This window comes from Cnephaeus nilssonii (assembly GCF_951640355.1).
Source record: "Cnephaeus nilssonii genome assembly, chromosome: 1".
NCBI lineage: Eukaryota > Metazoa > Chordata > Mammalia > Chiroptera > Vespertilionidae > Cnephaeus > Cnephaeus nilssonii.
The window spans coordinates 93846513-93864499 of NC_137072.1; the positions used below are offsets into that span (position 1 = coordinate 93846513).

The 17987-nt window shown below is 42.1% G+C and overlaps 1 protein-coding gene across 1 annotated transcript in view; it reads left to right on the forward strand.

Moving 5' to 3' along the window:
• The window catches only part of LOC307094936 (ubiquitin-ribosomal protein eS31 fusion protein-like), a gene marked incomplete at both ends in the record, with an annotated part of 44919 nt that extends 27568 nt beyond the window's left edge, over positions 1-17351 (forward strand). Inside the window, 2 exons of the mRNA XM_079764131.1 lie at positions 14719-14830; positions 16893-17351. Coding sequence (XP_079620257.1) covers positions 14719-14830; positions 16893-17351 — 571 coding nt within the window. The remainder of the gene's footprint in view (positions 1-14718; positions 14831-16892) is intronic.
• Positions 17352-17987: the final 636 nt, after the last annotated feature.

Sequence of the window (17987 nt, forward strand, 5' to 3'; positions counted from 1 at the left end):
GTTCTTGACTACATAGCCTCTTATCCTCTACTAAGCTACACCAACTTCCTTACATGGCAGTCTTAGGGCGGTGTTCCAAAGATATGAAGTAGAAACTAAGGTTTTCTTCAGGCCTAGTGTCAGTCACAATAAAGTCATTCTAACCACTGGGAGACAGACTTTAAATCACTGGCATTTCCTGAGTAATAAGAATGCCGTTGGATAACACTTAAGTTTATGCTGTGAGAAAAATGATTCAGGATAGGGTTGGTCGCCAGAAAGACCAACTGTGTGATTAAAGGGAGGGTTGGGGCTTTCAGTGAGTCCAATCTCCAACAAGGGAAGAAGAGCTGGACATTGAGTTTAATCATATAGTCAATGATTCAGTTAATCATGGCTGTGTAATGAAACCCTAATCAAAACTCTGGACCCCCCAGCTCAGTCGAGCTTTCAGGTTAGTGAATACATTGATGTGCCAAAAGGATGATACAACCTGATTCTACACACACGGAGAGAGAGCATAGAAGCCCTGCATTCGTCCTATGTGTCTCTTCATTCGGCTGGCCCTGACTTATATCCTTTATAACAAAACTGTTATTCTAAGTATAGTGCTTTCCATGAGTCATAGAATTCCATGAGTCATACTAATGAATTACTGAATCTAAGGGGGATTGGTCATAGGAGCCCTCCATCTTTGTAGCTTGTTGGTCAGAAGTGCAGGTGGCTGGCATCTGAAGTGAAGCAGCCTTGTTGGAGATCATGCCCTTTAACCTATGGATTCTGACAGTGATGCCCGATGGTTAGCATTAGAATTGAATTATATTTCAGCACACCAGTTGGTGTCAGAATACCAGGGCAGTCCAGGTTTAAAGGGTGAGGGAAGAGACTATCTTTTGAGACAAGCAGCAGTAAAGTCGCACTGCAGAGAGGTGTGCATACTGGCACGGGGAAAATTTGTGGCCATTACACAGTCTATTACACCTACATTATTTTTTTTCCTTTTTTTAAAGATTTAGTAGTAACACAAGTGATTATACTTTATTTTACATATATTTTATTGTTTTACATTTAGTCTGTAATATTCACACTTCAAAAATTACAAAAAATATTCATGTGGCTAGGTGTACACCTAGAGTGATACTTCTTTATTTCTGTGTTATCATTTTACTGACAAATGACAACAAAAGAAAGTACACAGATGATCCATTTTCTCTTTTTAGGCTCCATCACAGCACTTTGCCATGTTTCATCATTTCTTGTAATGCTGGCTTGGTGGTGGTGAACTCCTTTACCCTTTTTTTTTGTCTGGGAAGCTCTTTTTTTGACCATCTATTTTGAATGATAGTCTTGCTGGATATAGTAATCTTGGTCTCAGATCCTTGCTTTCCATTACCTTGAGTACTTCATGCCATTCCCTTCTGGCCTATAGAGTTTCTGATGAGAAATCAGGAATCAGCCTTATGGGAACTCCTTTGTAGATAACAGTTTTCTTTTCTCTTGCTGCCTTTAAGATTCTCTCTTTGTCTTTAATTTTTGGCATTTTAATTATGATGAGTCTGGCCATGGGTCTGTTTGTGTTCTTCTTGGTTGGGGTTCTCTGTGCCTCTTGAACTTGTGTGACTTTTTCCTTTACCAGGTTAGGGAAGTTTTCTACCATTATTTCTTCAAACACCTTCTCTATTCCTTTCTCCCTCTTCTGGCACACCTACTATTCTAATATTGTTATGTTTCATATTGTCCCACAGCTCTCTTAAGCTATCTTCCTGTTTTTTAATTGTTTTTTTTTTTCTTTTTGGTTCTCTAATTGAGTGATATTTTCAACTCTGTCTTCTAATTCACTGATTCGATCCTCAGCTTCCCCTAATCTGCTGTGTATTCCTTCCAATGTGTTCTTTATTTGTGTTATGTCATTCGTTATCTCAGACTGTTCTTTTTTCATAGTTACTATATCTTTTTTCATACTGTTGAACATTTTTAACATCATTACTCTGAACTCTGTTTCAGATAAATTTCTTATCTCTGCTTCATTTATCTCTTCTTCTGGAGAATTCGATAGTTCTTTCATTTGAGGGTTGTTTCTTTGTTTCCTCATTTTGGTTGTCTGTTTGGGTTTGTGACTATGTATTAGGTAGATCCTCTGCACCTCTCAATCTCTAGTGCAGGACAGTGTTAAAGGCTGTTTCTGACTAATTGGATCAGACATAGACTCAAAGCCTCCAGAGACCACCTCAGTGTATAGACTAATGGGATTCCAATTGAATTGCCCCCAGGCAATCGTCCTCAGGTGTGGCAAGAGTTTTTTTTCAACAGGGTGGGGTAGTTGCTTCTGTCTGGGGGCTAATTGTTACTTCTAATCTCTTAAGTGGCCTCAAGGCAAGGTGTTTTCCAATAGGGTGTGTCGACTGTCTTCCCCCCCCAGGGAAGGCAAGTGTCTATGTGGGAAAGATGTCCTCTGCTACGTGAGGGAATGACTCAGCCTAGGAAAGTTGGGGTGTCTGCCTTCTGAGCTCTATCCCCTGAGTCCCCAGCCCTGGGTTCTGCTCTCACAGCTCCAGTCCACTTCACCCTCCCTCTGCCAGAGCACAAGGTGGGTGGCTACACGGGGAATTTTTGTGCATTGGCCCTTTAAGAAGTTGCCCAAACTTTCAGCTGCCACTCCCTGGCAGACAGCACCCCACTGCTTTTCACAGCTAGATGTTATGTGGGTATCCTCCTCAGTTTGGTGCTCTCTGCTGGGGAGCCCAGCTTCGGGATTAGATCCCAGAGTTCTCAGTGGAACCCCCCCCCCCCCCCCCCCCACACACACACACACACAGCTGAGATATCTCTCCAGGACTTCAGTTGCCATCTGGGAGCCCGGCCAGTCCTTTTGCACCTCTGCCCCTCCTACCAGTCTCTATGCGGTCTCCACTTTCAGTCCTTGGGTATCAGGGTTCTCTCCTGTGAGTTTTCTGTTGATTATTCAGGAAGCCATTCTATATTTCAGTTGTAATTACAGCTTGTTCCTGGGAGCATGTTCATCTACACCTACATTCTTTTTCTTTTTTTAAAATATATTTCATTGATTTTTTTACAGAGAGGAAGGCAGAGGAAGAGGGATTTAGAAACATCAGTGAGAGAGAAACATCGATTCAGCTGCCTCCTGCACACTCCCTACTGGGGTTGTGCCTGATACTAAGATACATGCCCTTGACCAGCCTGGGACCCTTCAGTCCAGTCCGAAGGCAGACCCTCTATCCACTGAGCCAAACCAGTTAGGGCTACACCTACATTCTTGCTGGTTCAGCTCTTCTTTATATATGTATATCGATTTCAGAGAGGAAGGGAGGGAGAGAGAGATAGAAGCATCAATGATGAGAGAGGATCATTGATTGGCTGCCTCCTGCAAGCCCCACACCAGGAGCCAGCAACCCAGGAATGTGCCTTGACCGGGAATCAAACAGTGACTTCCTGGTTCATAGGCCGGCACTCAACCACTGAGCCATGCCGGTCAGGCTCAGGTCTTCTTTTATTTATTTATTTATTTATTTATTTATTTATTTATTTATTATCAGGTCTTCTTTATTTTTATTTTTATTGATTTTAGAGAGGAAAGGAGAGAGAGATAGAAACATCAATGATGAGAATCATTGATTAGATGCCTCCGGCACGCCCCCTACTGGGGATCGAGCCCGAAACCCAGGCATATGCCCTTGACCGGAATTGAACCCGGGACCTTTCAGTCCGCAGGCCTACGCTCTATCCACTGAGCCAAACCAGCTAGGGCGTTTATCAGGTCTTCTTTTAAAAGAGTGTTTCTTGTAGCTTATCCAGCACTTCTAGATGTTTTATAGGGAGATTTTCCCAGTTATCAGTTCATAATACTACCAGAAAAAAATCTGTCCTTATTACTTACTGTACATACTCAAGTGTGGTAGTTAGAGGCTAAGAAGGAAAGGCTGAAAGCAAAAACCCTGCCAATAGCACAGAAAGATCCATTTGAAAGAAATCTAGAGAATAGAGAAAATGATGGGATAGGAAGCATTCGTTAAATGTGTGAAAAGAATGAATTATCTAGGAGGCTGGGATGGGGGTGTTTACTTTGAGAAAAACAAAAGTATATAAAATAAAGAAGAAACAGAGTATAAAACATAGCAAAAACAGAAAGAACGTACAGTAAAATAGAAATCCTCCCTGGAAAGAAAATTCCTGCAAGAAAGATGTCTCTTCTCAGACAAAAATAAAAATGCTTCAAAATACTATCCTTTTTTACCTCCAGAAATAAAAATTCACTGAAAACTGATATTCTTTTTTTTTTTACCCCATGGCTTAAACAAAATTTTACTTCTTGCTCCTGCCCATCGCAGGCCCATCTTGGCTCATGGTAATCACAAGGAGCCCAGGACAGAGAGGAGACCGCCATCTCAAAAGCCGTCAGTCCCCTTGTCAGAGCTCTGGCTCACTGGCCAGACTAAGGACTGATATTCGTCATACTGTCCGGCTTGTCCAGTGTTGTACTTCAATTTAAAGTCACAGATACAGTGACTGAAATTGGAATAATCGGACAGAGGCGCATAGGGGAATTGCAGTTGACGTTCCCTGGCAGGCCTCAGCACAGGAGTTGTTTTCACTCTGTGACTGCATCTGCTGAGTGTGCAGATCCACTAACAGTACCAGGGCTTCTCCAGTAAAGCTAGAGTTACAGATCGCTGCCATCAGGTCAGTCCCTTGGGGGAAAGAGGAAAGGGACAAGGGGCAGTGGGATTAAGAACATTTGGCAGGGGATAAAGAGTCCCTTAGGTAGTTACAGATTCTGGTTTACACTGAAGGGTGTGGAAAAGATCGGTGCCCCACCTCTAAGCATCAGCAAGAACACTTCCCTACCTAGACATTCTTCATCTCAAAGTCTGGTTCATGTATCAGATGCTGGTGATTTGAAACTCAGGCCAGGCTGCTGCTGTGTCTGTGTTGAATTACCTGACCCAGCTCTTCTTATCTGTAGATGCTAGAACCCAAGTGCCTTCATGAGGCCAACAAAGGATCAAGTGGGTATTGAGCTGTTCTTTGCACTTTTATTAAAACTTCTGTGCAACACAGAGCATATTCTTGCTTCTGTAGTACGGTGAAGGGGGAGTAACAGTGAACTAAAAATCTCACATCTCTTATATAAGAACGTTCGTAGCAGCTCTATTCATAGTGACCAAAACCTGGAAATAACCCCAATGTCCATCAGCAGGTGAATGGATAAATAAATTGTGGTATACACTTACAATTTAATAATGTTCAACAACAAACACCTACAAATGCATGCAATAGGATGGATGAAATTCAAGAACATTATGCTCAGCTAAAGAAACCTTATACAAAAGCATATATGTTGTATATTCTAAATTTAATTTATATGAACTTTTAAAACAAGAAAACTCATCTGCTGGACTTATTCACCACCTTTCCACTGCTTAGGGTAAGCTAGCTACACTGGCATTCTTTTGGTTCTTTGAGGTCAATAAGTACCTTCTACCTAGAGCTCTTGTTCCCCCTGAGTAGAATATTCTTCCTTGCCCTTCAGTCTAATTACTCCTCCAGTTTACATATGCTTGCTTATTTTTTTTACAAGGAAACCTTCCCTAAAACCCAGACTTAGGTTAGCTCTCAGAGCACCTTACAGGTCTCTTTTATCACAATTATCCTAATAATCTACCTAATAAAAGAGTAACATGCTAATTGACTGTACCTTTGTGATGCCCACCAGCCAATCAGGAGTGAGTATGCAAATTAGCCCAACAAAGCCGGCAGGTTAATTTGCATATGCAGGCCCGAGCGGACAGGCAGGGGGGGGGACGGGGCGGGATGCTTGCATCGTTGCCATGGCAACGACACAGGTGTTCCACACCACCCCAGCTGCTCGGGGCCTCTGGGCAGTGTGGGAAGGCAGAAAGGCTGCTCCGGCCAGAGCGAAGGCAGTACTGGCAGCCAGGGAAACGAAAGCCCATTCTTGCATGAATCTTTATTCGTGCATCGAGCCACTAGTAAATACATAAATATTGATATGATTCCTTGTTAGGGGCCTGCTCTGCCTTAGACTGTGAATATCTCAATGTCAGGGACTATCTATGTCTATTCACTGTTCTATTCCCAGCTCCTAGCACCATTTTTGAAAATACAGTAGGCAGATAATAAGTATTTGTGGATTAGATAGCTAAATGAATGAGTCTCTACATATTTTCATATTCAAAAAAAAATGGTGATCTTTGATCACCTTTTCACATGACATTGGGTTTGTTATATTATTCTCTGTACAGAGAATAAAATAAGTCTTCTCTAATCTGGTTATTCAATTTTTTTTTTCCTATTGCTAGTTTTTAAAGTTATTTTTGGCTCTGAAACTTGTTTTAGTAGCATCACATAAATTGTTAGGATCATCATCAAATTTGGGAAATTGCCTATCAAGTTGCTTTCATGTATGAGGTACAAGATTACAAGGCATCTGAAGATCTCTTGTGCTGTGACAAACCTTAAATACTCTGCATTGTCAACATTCATTAACAGTTTTCAGTAGGAGAGTCCTAGAAGCACTAGGACAACTGGCAATAACTTAACTATTCATGAAAAATGCTTGAAAACTACATAAATATACTCCACTAAATCCAAACTAAATGTGCCAAATTCAACTTTCCCTCAGCCAGCTCCCCAAAATGCCTAAGGACACTCCAATGCCTCCTAAAATGAGGGAACTGCTAAGGAGCGGTAGTCAGAGTGGATAGGGAAAGTAGTCTTAATCTGTTGTGGTTAAAAAAAAATTTTTAATATATTTTTATTGAGCCTAGCTGCCGTAGCTCAGTGGTTGAGCATTGATCTATGAACCAGGAGGTCATGGTTCAATTTCTGGTCAGGGCACTTGCCTAGGTTGCTGGCTCGATCCCAGTAGGGGACATGCTGCCTCCTGCACGCCCCACAGGCTCCCAGCCTCAGTCCAAGTTTTATCCACCGCATATATGTATGGAGATAACTAGTAAACTGGTGGGAAGAGCTAAAGAATCCTTTCAAGACGGAAAGAGCTCTGGTGAGAAAATGTATCCTGAGAGACAGGATAGACACATTCAACTCAGTAACAAAGCCATTGGTGTCCATAATAAGAGGTGATTATTTTCTAGCTAAGCCTTCAGCAGACCATGTCTCATCCTTTTGTGAGTTGAGGGATACATTATGAATAAATAGTAAAATAACTATTTCATTGAAATAACCTTGTAAGTCGTTGGCATAAGGAATTTTGTTGGGAAACTTTCTAAAACTCCACAATTTCTTAGAATTTCAAAAGTCCCAGTGATATCCTCAAACCTTAAAACAGATCAGTTGACTGAATAATAAAATAGTCTTAATCCTGCCTATGTAGTTTCATATTCAAATATAATAAGCTATTTATTTTGTATGCATTTTATATTGTTATGCATAATTAAAGCAATGATATTTTTATTAAAACATTTTTTGTGTAACATTCTCCCATTTCTCCTGAGTCTTACCTTGAGCCAATCCATTTTCAAGTTGACACAATTGGATAAATACTGGAAAAAGGGGGGGAAAAGCAGCAGATTCTATATTTTAAAAACTTTTAACCGAAGGACTTGTATGCATGCATATAAGCATAACCAATGGACGCAAAACTCTGGGGGGTGAGGGCATGTATGGGTGTGGTGTAGGGGGGACAATGGTAAGATATGTACACATATAATACCTTAATAAAAAATAAAAAATACGTTTTTATTGATTTCGGAGGGTAAGGGAGAGGGAAAGAGAGATAGAAACATCAATGATGAGAGAGAATCATTGATTGGCTGCCTCCTCCTGCATGCCACACTGGTAATCGAGCCTGCAACCTGGGAATCGAACCAAGACCTTCTGGTTTGTGGGTCGACACTCAACCATTGAGCCACACCAGCCAGGCTTTAATAATATTTTTAAAAATCTAACTCTACTCCATTTTTTTTATTGTCTAAAGTTTTACATAAGTCTCCTTTTTCCCCAATTTACCACCCCCCCCCCCCCCCCGCCACCAGCCATTCCCACCCCGGGCAAGACCCCACCGCCCCAGTGTCTGTGTCCATTGGTTATGCTAATATGCATTTATATAAGTCCTTTGGTTGCTCTCCAACTCCCCCACCCCCCGCCATTTGTCTCTGGATCTATTCTTGTTCATCAAATTATGTTGATTATATCCCACATATGAGTGATATCATGTGATGTTTATCTTTCTCTTACTGGCTTATTTTGCTTAGCTTAATTCTCTCCAGTTCCATCCATGCTGTTGCAAATGGTAAAAGTTCCTTCTTTTTTATAGCAGCACTAGGGCCCGGTGCACGAAATTCGTGCACGGGGGTGGGGGAGTGTCCCTCAGCCCAGCCGCACCCTCTCCAATCTGGGACCCCTAGAGGGATGTCCAACTGCCCGTTTAGGCCCAATCCATGGGATCGGGCCTTAACAGGCAGTCAAACATCCCTCTCACAATCCAGGACTGCTGGCTCCCAACTGCTCACCTGCCTGCTTTCCTGATTGCCCCTAACTGCTTCTGCCTGCCAGCCTGATCACCCCCTAACCACTCTCATGCCAGCCTGATTGATGTCTAACTGCTCCCCTGCCAGCCTGTTTGCCCCCAACTTCCCTCCTCTGCTGGCCTGGTCACCCCTAACTGCCCTCCCCTGCAGGGTTGATCGCCTCCAACTGCCCTCCCTTGCAGGCCTGGTGACTCCCAACTGCCCTCCATCTTGTGGTGGCCATCTTGTGTCCACATAGGGGCAGGATCTTTGACCACATGGGGGCAGCCATATTGTGTGTTGGAGTGATGGTCAATCTGCATATTACTCTTTTATTAGATAGGATAGAGGCCTGGTGCATGGGTGGGGGCCAGCTGGTTTGCCCTGAAGGGTGTCCCGGATCAGGGTGGGGGTTCCCTTGGGGTGTGGGGCAGCCTGAGCAAGGGGCCTGTGGTGGTTTGCAGGCCGGCTATGCCCCCCAGCGACTCAAGCGGAGGCCCTGGTATCTGTATTTATTTACCTTCTACAATTGAAACTTTGTAGCCTGGAGCGGAGCCAAGCCTCCTGCTCACTCCGTGGCTGGCAGCCATTTCTGTTGGGGTTCATGTATCTTCTATAATTGAAACTTTGTAGCCTGGAGTGGAGGCCTGGGCCAGCCAGGTTGTGCGGAAAGCTTTGCTTCTTCCATTGCCAGGGGCAACCCTAGCCTCCCACTCTTTCCAGCTCCGTGGCTGCCACCATTTCTGTTTGGATTTGTTTACCTTCTATAATTGAAACTTTGTAGCCTTGAGTGGAGGCTTAGGCCGAGAAGGGCAGGTGGAAAGCTTGGCTTCCTCCATTGCCTGGGAATCCCAAGCCTCCCTCCTGCTCTCTGTGGCTGTAGCCATCTTGGTTGGGTTTATTTGCATACTCGTTCTGATTGGCTGGTGGGCATGGCTGGTGGGCATGGCTTGTGGGTGTAGCAGAGTGGTGGTTAATTTGCATATTACTCTTTTATTAGGTAGGATAGTACTCCATTGTGTAGATGTACCATAGTTTTTTAATCCACTCATCTGCTGATGGGCACTTGGGCTGTTTCCAAATCTTAGCTATTGTAAATTGTGCTGCTATGAACATAGGGGTGCATATATCCTTTCCGATTGGTGTTTCTGGTTTCTTGGGCTATATTCCTAGAAGTAGGATTACTGGGTCAAATGGGAGTTCCATTTTAACTTTTTGAGGAAATTCCATACTGTTTTCCACAGTGGCTGCACCAGTCTCCAGTCCCACTAGCAATGCATGAGGGTTCCTTTTTCTCCGAATCCTCGCCAGCACTTGTAGTTTGTTGATTTGTTGATGATTGCCATTCTGACAGGTGTGAGATGGTATCTCATTGTTGTTTTGATTTGTATCTCTCAGATGATTAGTGACTTTGAGCATATTTTCATATGTCTCTGGGCCTTCTGTATGTCATCTTTTGAAAAGTATCTATTTAGATCCTTTGCCCATTTTTTGATTGGATCATTTACCTTTCTTTTGTTAAATTGTATGAGTTCTCTGTAAATTTTGGAGATTAAACACTTATTGGAAATATCATTGGCAAATATGTTCACCCATGCAGTGGGCGTTCTTGTTGTTTTGTTGGTGGTTTCTTTTGCGGTGCAGAGCTTTTTATTCTGATGTAGTCCCATTTGTTTATTTTCTCCTTAGTCTCCATTGCCTTAGGAGTTGTGTCTGTAAAGATATTGCTACGACTTATGTCTGCTATTTTGCTGCCTATGGAGTCTTGTAGGGTTTTTATGGTTTCCTGTCTTACATTTAAGTCCTTTAGCCATTTTGAGTTTGTTTTCATGTATGGTGTAAGTTGGTGATCTAGTTTCATTTTTTTTGCACGTATCTGACCAAATTTCCCAGCACCATTTATTGAAGAGACTGTCCATTGTATGTTCTTGCCTCCTTTGTCAAATACTAATTGAGCATAATGGCTTGGGTCGATTTCTGGGTTCTCTGTTCTGTTCTATTGGTCTTTATGTCTGTTCTTGTGCCAGTACCGTGGCTTGGTAATATAGCTTGATATCTGCTACTCCATTGTTGACCTTAATTCCTTCTATATCTGGAATGGAATTCAGGATAATAGCCATTAACATCTAATACTATTAATTGTGGCCCTTAAAGTATCTCCTCTTTTTATGCACGTCACTTGACAAATGATTTGGTTCATCTCTAATGAAGCACCAGCACTATGCATTGAATAGGGAAGGCAGGAGTGGTACAGTCCAATATTAAATAACCATCACTGTCAGCCAGTCAAGCATATACACAGAGTCCAGAATCTTTTTATCCAATTGAACAAATATTTATTTATTTATTTTTATTTAAAATATATTTTTTATTGATTTTTTACAGAGAGGAAGGGAGAGGGACAGAGAGTTAGAAACATCGGTGAGAGAGAAACATCAATCAGCTGCCTCCTGCACACCCCCCACTGGGGATGTGCCCGCAGCCAAGGCACATGCCCTTGACCGGAATCGAACCTGGGACCCTTCAGTCCGCAAGCCGACGCTCTATCCACTGAGCCAAACCGGCCAGGGCTGAACAAATATTTATTGAGTGCCTATAGATGCCGGGCATTTTTCCAAGCATGTGGGATACATCAGTGAACAAAATAAACAAAGATCCCTGCCTACACAGAGCTTATATTCTTTTTAAAATATATATACTTTTTATTGATTTCAGAGAGGAAGAGAGAGGGAAAGAGAGATAGAAACATCAGTGATGAGAGAGAATCATTGATAGGCTGCCTCCCACATGCCCCACACTGGGGATTGAGCCTGCAACCCCGACATGTGCCCTTGACCAGAATTGAACTTAGGGCCCTTCAGTCTGCAGGCCAACGCTCTATCCACTGAGCTGAACTGGCTAGGGCCACAGAACTTATATTCTAGCAGAATGAACACCGTAGTGCCTTGCTTCAAGTGTGGTTCAAGTTAATGTCAGATCTCTTAACTCAGAATCACAGGGAATAAAAGTTTAGAAAGGGTTCCTCTACTCTTCATATCAACCTCACCAGCCCTCAATGGGCAGGGGTCCTTCCATCTAGACTCACTTAGCTGCTCTACCTGGCTATCATCCCCCTCCCTCTCTCAGCCAGCAAAGAAAAAACATCCTCCCCTTTAGCCCTTCCCTTGCTTTCCTTCTCCTTCCATGACACCTGCATCCTTTCTCCAAGATACTATCTCTTCTTCTATGCCTCTGGCACATTCAGCTCTATTCTGCTTTAGATGAGATCTGGGTGTGTGAAATCCTATCAATGGAGTATAGAGTTTTCACATTGTAAAGACTGATCTCCCTCCTGTGTCAATATTCTTTTTTTTTAATTGAATTTATTGGGGTGATGTTGGTTAATAAAATTATATAGGTTTCAGGTGTACAATTCTATAATACGTCATCTGTATATTGTATTGCGTGTTCACCACCCCAAATCAAGTTTCCTTCCATCACCATTTATGCCCCCTTTACCCTCTTCTACCGCCCCCACCCCTCATTCTAAAAATCTCTGTTTCTTCCTCTGTATTCAGTGACCTCGTCAATGCCCTTTCTGTTTCCTGCAATAGGTGCTATGTTCCTTGCAACCAAAGAGAACCAACTTATAGCAATAATTAAAATAATATTAGCAATAGTAGTCAATGTCATTAAGCACATACTATGTGCCAGCCATTGTGCTAAACACTTTAGGTACTTTATCTCATTAGTTGTAGATTTTGTCTGTCACGTTTTTTGTAGTTGTTGTGGTTTAATATATATGTATATTTTGTTGTTGTTTTTTAATATATTTTTCTTGATTTCGGAGAGGAAGGGAGAGGAAGAGATAGATAACACATGCCCTACTGGGGATTGAGCCCACCACCCGGGCAAGTGCCCTGACGGAGAATCGAGCTGTGACCTCCTGGTTCGTAGGTCAATGCTCAGCCATTGAGCCACGCCGGCTGGGCACGTTTTTTAAAATAAATTTATTTTCCAATTTTAAATATTTTGGAATGATTTTATCTGGACAAACTTTCCCAGAAAGTTTGGAAAGCACATGAAAGTACGAAGAAATCCCTACCCCATAATCCCATTAACAAGAGAGCAATGGTTGACATTTTCTTCTTGCCTACGTCTAAGAAAATTTTTCATTCCCCACTATCACTCCAATTCCATTGTCTTCCATCCATACTTCTGCTTCAAATTAGTAAATTAGGAGCACAAGTACTTGGAAATATAGTAATAACATAACAATAACACAAACAACTTCAAAATGCCTGTTGAATACAGGGACAATATCTTGTCTGTGTCTTCATCCTCAACATTTAGTATAGAACCTGCCAGATAGTAAGTGCTAAATGAATCGATGAATCAAAACCCAGTTTGACTGTTTCCACCATTTTAGAGGCAGTGGAGGCCTGCAGGGAACAGGACTTCTATAACAATAAACGTGTCTGGAAGGCTGTGGTCCGAGGCAACTTTTGCTGGCTATAACCAGAACCAGAGAAAGTACATTGCTCTTCCTTTCTATCTAGGCAAAAGATGTGCTTATGGGTACAAAGCAAAGAATAACGCAGTGACTCCCAGTGGCAAACCGAACAAAACCAGAGTCATCTGGGGAAAGGTAACTCGTGCTCATGGAAACAGTGGCATGGTTCGTGCCAAATTCCGAAGCAACTTTCCTGCTAAGGTCATTGGTCCCAGAATCCTTGTAGTACTGTACCCCTAAAGGATTTAAACTTACTGAAAAGTAAATACAAGTGGATTTGTTCTCTTGTGTTTTTGTTAAAAAGAAAAACCCAATTTTACAGAGGTTCTTTTTTTTTTTAAAGTATTTTTCTTTATTGATTTCAGAGAGGAAGGGAGAAGGAGAGAGAGATAGAAACATCAATAATGAGAGAGAATCATTGATCGGCTGCCTCCTGCAGGACCCCCGCTGGGGATTGAGCCGGCAACCCAGGCATGTGCCCTTGGCCGGAATTGAACCTGGGACCCTTGAGTCGGCAGGCTGACGCTCTATCCACTGAGCCAAGTCGGCTAGGGCTTTACAGAGATTCTTAACTGGCCTTTCCCCATTCTATTTTTTTAAAAACCAAATACACTTGGAGACAAAACTGACTTCCATGGAAAGTTCTAGTCACAGCACCTGTTAGGCTCAATCAATCTCTGATTCTACAACAGTTTTGCAAATTTAAAGTGGCTTTCAGATTGACAAGTCCTGAGGCACTGGGGTATGTTCAAACACCAAACATTTCCTATTATGTTCACTATCCTGTGCTTTCTAAAGACTAAAAAGAGAACTGATGTAGACTAGAAATATTTTCAATAGAGTGGAAAGAAAATAGTTTTCTGGGTAAGTTTCAATTTGTCAAAAATTCAATTAACAGGAAACTTCTTATCCCCTGAAAATCAGGACAAATCTGTTATGATTAGAAGCTGAAACTGTTATTATTAAATTTCCTGCAGATTCGCTGCTTAATTTTCTTTAGTCTCTGAACAAGTCTATGAACAATTGAACTCTGAACAGTTTTTCTAAAATAGTATTTATCTAGGTACTCCACATCCAAGAACTATTTAGTTTCTGGAATTACTTGGAAAAATTCAGAAGACAAAAGTTGCGCAAATTCAGCACATTCCTTGGACAAGTCAGATAGTGCTGGCTACCAGTTTTGATGTGGTTACATTTCTAGTTAAACCAGAAATTCAAAGTTCAGCTACTCGTTCTTAAAACCTGACATAGTTATTATAATGCTACTTGATGGTTATAGAGATAGAAAATATTGCACTTATAACAAATTCTCAGTTAATAAAATGAACATAAAATAATTACTTGATAATTAAACCAGCTAACTCTGCCTTTAGTGCACTGAATTTTGCACAACCTCATTACATATTCTCATTCCTAAAGTGCTTTTAAAATTCCAGTTTGGGACTTTTATATATCAGCTGACAAGCAAATACTTTGAGCCAAAGCTTGGTGGAGCTGTGTGCCAACCAACAGTTCAATTTTTTCAGTTTCTCCATCTTGCATATTGTTCTTTTCTTTTAACTTTACAACAGGTTTTTATTTTTGCTTTATTTATTTTACAGTTTTTGAAACCTAAAGAAATACATTTTCTCTTCAAATTTGGATGTGTATATAAATATCATTTGTCTGGACTCAGCACACTCAATGCCATGGTTTCTTGGCCTATGTCTGCTCTGAAATCAAGCTTTGTTGTCTACACAGGGGCCCCGAGAACATAGAAAATAGCCAGAGTTTACAGTTCTTGGAAAATGAAAAGCAAATGAATTTGGAAAGGAAACCCAGTGAGAAAAAGGGTTTGATTCACCTTTGCAGGGTCTGTACTGGGAACCCCAGCTGCTTTTGAGAGACATCTGGTTTGTCTTGGGTGGCTGGGGACATCACCTTCACATCACCCTCACATCACCTTCGCTTCTGTAGTGGCTCATTCAAAGGCAGTTTCCACAAAAGTTGGCTAAAAGAGTCAATATCCAACTACAGGGCTTGAGGTTTCTCATAGAGGTGGACTTTTGAAGGCCATCCTCTAAGCCAGAGGTTCCCAGTCTCAGGATCTGAGGTTTGACTTCCTTCACTACCCCCAGGGCATGGCAAGATGTTCTGTCCTAAAACCCAGGGGCTGAAAATCTGACCTACACAGGGGAGCAGGGCTCTAGCATTTAGCAGAGGGGTTCAGGTATGTTCTAATGTGAATATCAGCAGTCTGGCTGGCCCAGAAATAGCGAGGTAGGCCCAAACTACACACTACACAAACCTTTATAACACTACACAAACCTTTCTCCTGTGGTGTTCTGAGCCCAAAATTTAATGCTGCAAATAGCCCAGGCCTGAGGCAAAATGCCTCCAGAGGAAATATAACAGCTTTAATTCAGACTTGGTTGGTGCTGACCTCAAATTCTTCCCTTGCTATGGTCTTAATCTGGGGCTGGAGGATAGACAAAAGGATTATTGAATCATTTATGAAGGCCGTGGCCAAAGAGCAGCTAGAGCCTATGACATGAATCCCCACAGGGCCAAAATTTCAGCTTGTTGGTTTAACAAAAGAATCTAAAAGTTAAGACACAGAAAAAATACTGGCCAAGATTGGTCTATAATCCTAAAACGGCTGTGGACGAAACCTACTCTGAGCAATTTCTCAGTTTCACACTCACTTCTAGGAAGATGTTGCTACTGGTTATGAGCATTTTCCTGTGGTTCAGAGCATTGGGCCTTGCACCCTTCCCCCGCCTGCCAGGGAGGCAGGCAGCCACACACATTCCTGAGGTCCCCAGCCAGCCTGTTGACCCTACAGGTCCCTGTAGGGCCTATAGGGACCTGGAGAATCTGGCTTCCTGCCTTCAGTTGAGAATCCAGAATCTGAGCCCATAAGACGAATCTACATAGGAATACCCAAGATGACGGACACCAAGCTGAGTGAGTCTCAGGAGAGATGGAGCCCCAACATATGAGCTGAGGCATTCAAAGAAGGGTATGTGGAATGAGGAGGGAAATACTGCCAGGGATTCATCTTCCCTTCAAGTATGCTAGAAACAGGAGTAACGCTAGAATGTAGGGGGAAGGCAGGCAGGCACGAGAAAATGGGAATCCATTTCATTCTGTAGACCGTTTTCCCCTTTTAAGCTGGTTTGGCTTGAGAGAAAAAGTCTGTGCCGGAGAGCCGACTTTTGCTCTTCCTTGACTAATTACAGTAGCAGCTATAATCTGTGCAGTTCAGCTCAAAAAAAAAAAAAAAAAAAATTGGCTTCTGGAAAGTAGCTTCCAGGGCAAGGAGAATAAGTAGGAGGAGGTAGACCTAAGGGTTCTAGATAATGGGGAACACCAAGGGCTCCTGAAAGCGGAAGTCGTTAACACCTGCTCCTTGGAAGGGCCATTTTGTACCCAATGATCTAAGTAACCAGGCTGGCCAGCTGAGGTGGAACGCATGTGGTTCTATCAGAAGGTGCAGCCAACACCAAGGCCAGGGAGTCACTGGGGAGACCTTAGAAATGTGGGCAGGCTGCTAGGACAAGAGGCCCTGTTAGTACTGGAAGATGAATTGGGGATGGGATGCCCAGAGGGGCTGGCAATAAGGAAAAGCTGGCACTGTTCAAAACAGTATTTGAACCCTTTAACTAAGAAAAAGGATCCTTATCCCCTTAATCCACACCTAGAATTGCATATTGTTCTTATTTCATAAGAATATGAGTAAGTGAAAAAATGAAAATGCAGATTCTGGAGATAAATTGAGATTCACAAACTTAATACAATTGAGAAAACTGTAGAAATAAGGTAAGTTGTTGGTCACAGCTTTATAAATGTGCCATAGGTCTCTCTCAAAAGCAAAAATTTAGGTTTTTCCTTTCTGATCCGCCATCTGTGGTGGAGTCGCTGCCAAGATGTAGATTTTCGTGAAAACCTTCACGGGGAAGACCACTCTCAAGGTTGATCCTTCGGATACGATAGAAAATGTAAAGGCCAAGATCCAGGATAAGGAAGGAATTCCTCCTGACCAGCAAAGACTGATCTTTGCTGGGAAGCAATTGGAAGATGGATGTACTTGGCCTGACTACAACATTCAAACGGCGGAGTCCACTCTTCATCTTGTGTTGAGACTTCGTGGTGGTGCTAAGAAAAGGAAGAAGTCTTACACCACTCCCAAGAAGAATAAGCATAAGAGAAAGGTTAAGCTGGCTGTCCTGAAATACCACAAAGGGGATGAGAATGGCAAAATCAGTTGTCTTCGTCGGGAGTGCCCTTCAGATGAATGTGGTGCTGGAGTTTTCATGGCCAGCCACTTTGACAGACATTATTGTGGCAAGTGTTGTCTGACCTATTGCTTCAACAAACCAGAAGACAAGTAATTGTATTTGGGCTAATAAAAGACACAAACTAACATTTGATTGTTGAATTTTATTCCAGTGAATTTTTTTAAGCATCAAAAGTTGATGAGTCAAATTAATAAACTATACTTTGGCAGAATAATTCCATTATATTTAATATCAGCTGTCTAGATAATGAACCAGTTTGTGTTTCTGTCAAAAAAAAAAAGCAAAACTTGAGCTTTAAAAATGAGAATGGTGAAATTTGTCTCTCAGAAGGCAAAATGTTTTGCTTTCTTATTGCTACTAACCAACTCATTTTAAGACAAATGGCAAGTATGGCTGGTATATTTGTTTCCCAGAGGTGTTGTCACAAAGTACCACACACACAGTGGCTTAAAAGAACAGAAATTCATTCTCTTACTGTTCTGGAGGCCAAAAGTCCGAAATCAAGGCGTCAGTGGGGCCCTCTTCCCTCTGAAGGCTAAAGGAAAGATCCCTTCCTTGCTTCTGGAGCTTGCTAATAGTCCTGGGTGTTCTTTGGCTTGCAGCTCCATCACTCCAAGCTCTGACTCGGTTTTTACCTGGCCTTCTTCCCTGCATGTCTTCTTATAAGGACACCAGTCATTGATTTAGGGCCCACCCTCAGTATGACTCCATTTTAACTAATTACATCTG